The following is an 8,711-nucleotide window of genomic DNA, read 5'->3' as shown; positions in this document are numbered from 1 at the left end:
AGAAGCACTTCTCCCCGGGGGGGGCGGGGGGAGGAGAGAAACTTATGGCCCTCCAGATGTATGTGGACATCCTGTCCCATCACCCCTGACCACTGGGTACAATGTGTGGGGCAGGTGAGAGTGGGGGATCCAACAACAGATTGGCTCCTCCTGCCCTACAGCCTTCACCAACCTGATGCCCTCTAGTTACAGGCAGGTAGCTGTGTTGGTCTGCCATAGTCAAAACAAAATAAAAAATTCCTTCCAGTAGCACCTTAGAGACCAACTAAGTTTGTTCTTGCTAAGTTTGTTCTTCAGTGTATCTGAAGAAGTGTGCATGCACATGAAAGCTCATACCAAGAACAAACTTAGTTGGTCTCTAAGGTGCTACTGGAAGGAATTTTTTTATTTTTTATTTTCTGATGCCCTCTAGCTGTTGTTGGACTACAACTCCCATCAACCACAGCCAGACTGACCAAAGGGCAGGGATAGTGGGAAGTGTGGTCCAAAACATGTGGGGTTTTTTTTTGGGGGGGGGGGTACCAGGCTGCCTGATCAGCTTCCAAGATGGGCTCTGAAAAAAAAGCAGTACTCAGCACTTGTCCCCATGAGAGACAACCTTAGGGATTGCTTCAGGATCCAATACCAGGAACTTTAAAGAGAGTATTTAATCAAAGTTTGCTTTATTCCAGAATAGTTTGTCTCCTTTTTGTTCTCTCCTGAGAATCCATCTTCTTCCGAGAATGGATCAACCTCATGGCTATATCCCAGCAAAGGCCAGAGGGGCTTTGGATTAAATTAAATATAAATAGTCAGGTTACCAGCTGGAGAGCGCAAGCACTCGCAGGCCTGTTGAGGAAGACATTCACAGTATAACGCAGGTGGAATTTCCTCCATGGGTCACTTATTGTAGGGCCACTGGCGAAGCAGGAGGACCGTCTGGAACACGAGTCTAATCACAGCAGAGGAAAAAATGAAACCAGACCTCAAGTTCTAGCATCCTGCATGCACGACTTTCTGTCTTCACAATTTCTTCATTTTGTTCTTCTGAAATTTAGTGTGCACAACTTTCAGGGTCGTGAGGAAGTTTCCAAGGAAGAGCACCAGAAATGTGAGTGCAAGCACAAAAACCTAGATGGGATCAGGAGAAATATAAAAAAAATCAAACTCAAACCTATGCACTTGGCAGACGTTATATGAGGACATTTTTTAACTAGAGACAAAAGCAGCCCACTGGAAAAGCTTTAAGGCTGTCTCAAGAAGGATGTGATGAAATAGGCCAGGGGTAGCCAACCTGGTGCCTTCCAGAGGTTGTGGACTAAAACTCCCATCATCCCTGACCACTGGGCCATGCTAGCTGGGTATGATGGGAGTTGTAGTCCAAAATACCCAGAGGGCACCAGGTTAACCCTATTAAGAGTTAGCTGCCAGCTAAAGCAGTTAAGTGTATTGATACCGTATTTTTCGCTCCATAAGACGCACTTTTTTCCTCCTGAAAATTAAGGGGAAATATCTGTGCGTCTTATGGAGCAAATGGTGGTCCCTGGAGCTGAATTTCCCAGGGGCCAAAAGAGGATCATGCTTTTTATTTACAAAGAGAAAAGGGGGCGTTGAAAGGACCCCACTCAGCAGCTGATCAGCAAGAGATCAGGAGAGAGATAAGAGTCCCCGGCTCCCTTTCAGCCCCACCCCCTTGCCCAGGCCTCCATTGTTGAATGTGCTGCAGAGGGAGGTTGTTTGTTTCCCCAGCGACATGTGACTGGCTGATTAGATTATCTGTCTGGAAACTGTAGAAAAGGCTCCCTTTCCTTTAGAAGCTGTAGAAATGTGAGTTGAACCCCATAAAAACGGGGCTTTTCCTCTTTGCTTTTCCCCCTTTGCAAAAGGAGCTTTGATTTTCCTCCTTTGCCAAAAAAGCTGCAAAACCTTTAGCTGATCCTCAAAAAACCAGGGCTTTTCCCTTTCCAAAAAAGCTGCAAAACTTTTAGCTGATCCTCAAAAAAACCAGGGCTTTTCCCATTGCAAAAAAGCTGCAAAACTTTTAGCTGATTCTCAAAAAACCAGGGCTTTTCCCTTTCCAAAAAAGCTGCAAAACTTTTAGCTGATCCTCAAAAAACCAGGGCTTTTCCCATTGCAAAAAAGCTGCAAAACTTTTAGCTGATCCTCAAAAAACCAGGGCTTTTCCCATTGCAAAAAAGCTGCAAAACTTTTAGCTGATCCTCAAAAAAATAGGGCTTTTCCCTTTGCAAAAAAAGCTGCAAAACTTTTAGCTGATCCTCAAAAAAACAGGGCTTTTAGAGGAGGAAAACCAGAAAAAATATTTTTTTATCTTGTTTCCTCCTCTAAAAATGAGGTGCGCCCTATGGAGCGAAAAATACGTTCATTACTAGAATGGCACATACAGCTTCCTTTCTCTACTGTAAGATCACTTGTATGAGTACATAAGAACTTAAGAAGAACCTGCTGGATCAGGCCAATGGCCCATCTAGTCCAGTATCCTATTCTCACAGTGGCTAGCCAGATTCCTGTGGGAAACCCTCACGCAAGACCCGAGCAACACAGCACCCCCCTGCCCCCGTGGCTTCCAGCAACTTGTATTCAGAATAACCACTTCCTGCCTCCACCTGCCAAGGCAGAGCAGAGCCATGGTGGCTGTTGGCTTTGCAACTTTCACGGTAACACAAGATATCCATGGGTAATAAAATGTGGATGGCTATTTTCTCATCTTCTCCATCTGCTACCTTTCCCCCAGCTGATATAACGGGATTCAATCAATGCCCCCCTCCCCGTTTGCTGAGATTTTGATTGGTACTTGAGAGGAAAAACCACTTACTTGCCATTCTTTACATTTGTTATGTCTTGACAGTTCAAAAAGTGTGATAGCATTGTAGAGCTGCCAAAACTTAAGGAAAGGGAGGGGAAAGAAGAAAGGAAGACTTAAGAAAGAAGTTGCTAACCTTACAGAAAGCTAAGCGGTTATTCTTAGTGAAGATCCAGAAGCACTAATTTTAGACATCATAGATGCCTAAATTGGCATCTGCTTAAAATGAGCACTAGAGGACACCGAAGCAAATAAAGGGCCAGAGGATCATGTTCGCAATAGTTTCCTCTTACACTGGTCATAATGAAGAACCACGGAGAGCTCTGTGGCAGAGCAAGTGCTTCTGGACTCAATCTGTGGCATCTCCACTTAGAACAGCCTTTGCCAACCAGGTGCCCTCCAGAGAGATTTCTGGCTGGGGCTGGTGGTTGAAGTGCAAAATGTCTGGAGGTTGGCAAAGGCTGAGGGACAAGGATCTCAGAAAAAAATACAAAACCGTGTATATCACTGGAAGAATTGCATAAATATGAAACTGAACTGACAATATCATAATGCAAAGGATGGGAGTCTGAGGCACTGTGAATAGCTGAGTTATGTTTTCTTTCTTTGTTCTGATTTGATGAAAAGTCCAGACCTTGAAGAAACCATTGGTGAAACGGGAAATTTGAAGCTAGCCACCCGTCGGGAGAACACACCCACATGTTGGAGGGATTCTGAATAACCTTCCCCAACATTGTGAGGATGGACCTACGCGTCTGACAGACATTTGCTATACCATCTTCATCATTATATTGAACATTACATGGCACTTTGTATTTTTGCACTTTGTAAATTGCACTTTGTACTAGCACTTTGATGACTTAAAGCATATATAGGTTTGCCTCTGATGAAATATTTATAAATGCCCTTTGCATTATGATATTGTCAGTTTAGTTTCATATTTATGCAATTCTTCCAGTGATATACACGGTTTTGTATTTTTTCTGGGGTACAGATACCGTGACTGTCTGTTGTTGTTTCTACTGAGGGACAAGGATCAGCTCAGCTGGTGGCAAAGGCCTTCTGTGCACGAGACTCTGGTGTGACTGTCAATCAGAGTAGATAGACGTCTGATTGGATAGGCCCAGTACAAGGGGGAGGTACTTGCAGCGGAGGACTGTCAACAACCACTTTGCGTGGGATTCTGTTCCTGGGGGGCCCCGTGCATGTTGGCAGAGTGTGTATAAGCGCACACGCACCCCGCCCCTGTTACATCCTTTTAGTGACGTGTTTTTGGGTCGCTGCCTGTACATCTGAAAGCAGCCCTGTTTAGGGAAGCTTTTAATGTTTAATAGATTGTTGTATTTTAACGTTCTGTTGGAAGCTGCCCAGAGTGGCTGGGTAAATCCAACCAGATGGGCAGGGTATGTATGTATGTATGTATGTATGTATGTATGTATGTATGTATAAATAAATAAATAAATAAATAAATTATTATATATTATTACTTATGTTTTATGTTATTTTTATTTTATAAAATTTATATACTGCTTGATTGTAAAAAAAATTAACCCATTACAAAAATAATTTAAAAAATGAAATCATCAATAAAAACTATTTAAAACAACTATTTTAAACATTAAAACCTACTTAAAATCAACGATGAGCTAAAAGCCAGATAAAAACACCTGTCAGCACACCACATGTGCTGTGCAGTGAAAGTGCTTGCCTGGTGTAAATAGGCAGGGAGTTCCAAACTGTGGCTGTTGCTACACTAAATATCTTTCTTTCTTTTTTTTAACAAATGCAGAACAGGTATTGCACAAGCAGTTGCAGCGGAGCCATTTCAGCAGATCAAAGTGGTCAAGTGGGCATATGGGGAATGCAGCTTCGTAGAATGAATGAAGCTGAACAGACAACCTTGCCTACACGTGTTACACTGAACAGCAAGCTACCACTCTCTTTGGTTTCTCCTTATCTTCTGACAATGCATTGGTGAACAAAGCTCTGATGCCCAACTTACATGCCCAAAGAACAAGAAGGGGAGCAGAAAGGTCAGCCCTCGCCACATCCAAGACTGAAATCCCTCTGGGAAGAAGAAAAAAGCACAGTCAAGTTACGCAGCGGAGACATTACACACCAATGTCTCTCGCATAAACACTATGAATATTGGTGTTTAATTCAGCTGTCACCATCCTGATGTTTTCCAGCTGTTTGGAATACAACATGGCTGTGATGCTGCTGGGGGCCAAACCATCTTGGGGGGTTGGTGAAGGCCAATTTTAATATAAAGTTTCTTAAGTACTTTGAAGAGGTAGCCTGACCTAAGGAAGCTGAAATTGCTGCTTCCGTTCATGAAAACGAAAGGCTAGCATGACTCTGGAACTGCAAACATATAGTATAGATTTTTCAGAAGACAGATTATTTAAGGGGGAATCTCCCTCTTCGATCTTTTCAGCAGAGAGAGAAATAAATCCACTTTGAAAACCTTATTTCCAAGCTTAAAGCCTTTTTGCTTATTTCCTCAGTGAAAGTGAATCCAAAATCACTATCAAGGCATAAAGAGCAACATTGGGTCCATCCTTGTGTCAAGCCATTCAAAAAGGCATCCTCTGTGTTCCATCAGCAATTGCAGTTAAATCCTCTAGTTGCTGGCAGGTGGGGAGGGGACAGGCTAACATAGGCTCAAATATTCTAGCAACACACTGCACCTTCAAATAAACTGATGTGAAGAACAAGAGACACGACTCACCCACTGTGAGATCTAAGTGGTTTCTTTCCCCTAATGTACGGAGTCTATAAAGGCAACCACTTTGATAGTAGTATTGTAGAAACTGGACGCAACCTGGAAGAAATAAAAGGAGTTGCTTTACTTGGCAGGGTTGCAGGTACCTGTAAAGTGTGGCATGCTCTGGAACACAGGGACCTGCCTTATTCCATCTCACATCCTTGTTCCATCCAGCTCAGTACTGTCTTCTCTGACTGGCAGCAGCTCCCCAGGGTTTCGGACAGGGGTCCCTCCCAGATCTAGTTGGAGATGCCAGGGATTGAACCTGGGACTGTCTGCATGCAGAGCAGGTGCTCTACCCCTGAGTGACAGCCCTCCCCCTTTAAATGCTCTCCTCCTGCATGTTCCAGATTTGCCACTCTACAATTTGTACACCCCCTAAGAAAACCACATTGCTCCAGCCATCCTTTGTTCAGGAATGTCTTTTGAGTTAATCACCTTCTTTACTTTGCATTTAAATTTGAGCTTGTCCTAAAGCAGGGGTCAGCAAACTTTTTCAGCAAGGGGCCGGTCCACTGTCCCTCAGACTATAAGCCATTCCTTCCCCAACTCTCCCCTCCCTTCTCCACAGCACCGGACGAGCCCCGGTGGCTGCCTACCTGTGTCTTGCGAGCGGCAGGGGCTGGTGGTGGCGGAGGGACGATGAGCGGTGCGCAAAAGGGCTCCGGAGAGGGGCTGCTTAAAATGGCAGCCACTCGGGCGCAGCTGCTGCTGGCACCAACCAAGCCCAGTCCGCTTCCTCCTCTAGGCAGGGCAGGGGCGAGCCAGGAGGAGGGAGGCGCCGCTGCTGCCACCATGTGAGGGAGAGGGAAAGGATGCATGCGCTGGTGATCCATGCGGTGATTCCTGGACCATCCACGGGCCAGATCCAGAAGGCAATTGGGCCTGATCTGGCCTGTGGGCCTTAGTTTGCCCATACCCATGTCCTAAAGCAGACGTCCCTAGACTAAGCCCCACGGACCGGATCCAGCCTGAGCAAGCCAATTTTCCGGCCCACGACAACCAGCGCGACTACCCATCTCCGGGATGGCGCAGCACCGAAAATTGCTTGTGCACATGCGCAAGCGACTATTTCCAGCGCACTTCCGGGTTGTCGCACGCCAGAAATGACGCTTGCGCATGTGCACAAGCTATTTCCGGTGCCGCGCCATCCCAGAGATGGGCAGCTGCGCTGGAAAGAGCGGGTGCAGCCCGCCGCGCAATTGGCGCCGGAGGAACCGGCCCGAAGCGGGTTAAGTTTGGGGACCCCTGTCCTAAAGAGTCTATCCGAGCCATCTGCTGGCTTACAATGCCAAAAAAATTCCTAAAATGTAACTTCTCTTTCCAGGGACACTGTCAGTGCTTCCTGGTGGGAACTTGCCTAAGGTGGCCAGTTTGTGAGCCTTCCCGGTTACAGTAAAATGTGCACTGCTCTCCCTGCACTCAGATCTGCTGCAGTATTCAAAGCATTACTCCAGATAGGATGGAGACAAGAAAACACTGTGTTTTAATACAGATATTGAAAGCATACTTACTCTGAAAAATTGAAAATGCTAAAAACTGATTGCGGAACATTCGGTACATGAGACCATCTGGCCTGTGTGAGTAGGGAGGGGAAGAAGACAAAAGAAAACAGAAGTGATGTTTTCAACACACACACACACACACACACACACACACTGCCCTTCTGTACCCCAATATAGGAAATTAAACAAACGCATCCAAGCGTTTCCTCCATTCATTTCCACAAAGGCAGATGGTATCCTATAGCACAGTCTACCCTGGACTGGACTGAAGCAGGCTGCAGGTTTTAAGAGGTTGCCTCTGAATGCACCCCAATAAGTGCTGGGGGGATAGGGATAGGGACAGAATACATGGAAAGTTAGCAGAAGAAAGCTAACCCACCCCAACATCCTGGCTCATTAACTTACACATTGCAGAGAGTTACTTCAAATGGGAGCGTCAGGGAACTGCCATTGGGCAGTGGGACGGGGGCTGAGGCTCTGTCACAATACAGAGAGCCCCGACGCCACCTGGACATCAGTACGCCTCTAGTGGGGAGGAGAGGGAAATGGGCAGCCTGGTGGGGAAAGGGTTTGGAGATGCTGCGGAGAACCCCGGCGCCTCATCTCGTCTGGCTGACCAGGAGGGAGGTATGACATTTCCGGTGCCCCAATTGTACAGAGGGGTGAAACGCAAGGAGGGGAGGAGGAGACTCGGGGTTCCGAAATTCTTATGTTGGGGACGTAGCCGGAAGGGGCCACTCCCGGATTCTGCGAGTGACTGAGATGGACATGAACTTTGTTGCTCTGCACTGTAAATGGTTTGCACAATAAAACCTGATAAAAGACAGGTAGGAAGTCTGCCTCGTTACTCGTGAGTAACCACCATAAGGATCTGACAGGGAGGATCAAACATGATCCCTCCTTGCAACCTCTGAAGTCTACATGCACGTTTTTAATACGGGGACTCATTTATCCTACAACTCTATTATATATTGTGTATCTAACTATATTCAAACTCTAGCACTCTGCTGATTTCAAACATTTAGGTTATGGAGAAATGGAGAAACTTACCACGTTAGCATCACACCAGATAGAAACGTAGAAACGTAATGATGAGATACCCACCAGCCCTTAATCCTGAGAAGAAAAGGAACACCTTTAATGTGTGCACTTTCACACATTAAACCAAGGCAAAGCCAGAAGGGAATGGCTGCCAGATCACAGCTTCCCACGGATGCCCGTTTGGGACACAGGCTAGCAAACAAATGTGTTGCGTATGAACCTATAAGCCCTCTTGAGGTGTACTAGCTTAGCATCAACTTCACTCACAATGGGGAAATGTAGGAATGAGAGCTAGCGCCACACCCCCGTCCCCATTCTGACCGCCTTCCAGGAACTGGAGACTCTCCTGCAGCCACTGAAGTTCCCTGCAGAGTGCAGAACCCTGGAAAAGCAAGGTTCTAAATCACGCAGGAAGCCCCTTTGGGCACAGAAGTCTCCCTGTGTCAGACACTCGCCCTCCAACTGGCGGAGGAAAATTGAAACAGAAGCCAGAGGGGTTTGCATAGCCCAGCCAGGGAGCTTGATCCCAGTCCCCTCCCCTGGCATGTTAAGTTTTAGCACGAAGTTGGAACGCCTGAGGAGGGTCAAAGTCAGGGGT

At 46.2% G+C, this 8,711-nt stretch overlaps 1 protein-coding gene across 2 annotated transcripts in view; it reads right to left on the bottom strand.

The window, feature by feature from the left end:
• Positions 1–629: 629 nt before the first annotated feature.
• TMEM120B (transmembrane protein 120B) overlaps positions 630–8,711 on the bottom strand; it is a 33,296-nt gene continuing 25,214 nt past the window's right edge. Inside the window, exons 7-12 of one of the 2 annotated variants that reach the window (XM_033174127.1) lie at positions 8,123–8,188; positions 7,082–7,143; positions 5,532–5,624; positions 4,803–4,867; positions 2,813–2,881; positions 630–1,110 (exon numbers count right to left, since the gene is read on the bottom strand). In XM_033174127.1, the coding sequence (XP_033030018.1) occupies positions 1,003–1,110; positions 2,813–2,881; positions 4,803–4,867; positions 5,532–5,624; positions 7,082–7,143; positions 8,123–8,188 (463 nt within the window). In that variant the 3' untranslated portion in view covers positions 630–1,002. The remainder of the gene's footprint in view (positions 1,111–2,812; positions 2,882–4,802; positions 4,868–5,531; positions 5,625–7,081; positions 7,144–8,122; positions 8,189–8,711) is intronic. The other variant, XM_033174128.1, reaches the window with a different exon arrangement.

Source organism: Lacerta agilis, chromosome 17 (assembly GCF_009819535.1).
Source record: "Lacerta agilis isolate rLacAgi1 chromosome 17, rLacAgi1.pri, whole genome shotgun sequence".
Classification (NCBI taxonomy): Eukaryota; Metazoa; Chordata; class Lepidosauria; order Squamata; family Lacertidae; genus Lacerta; species Lacerta agilis.
This window is presented reverse-complemented; position numbering and strand designations above follow the sequence as displayed.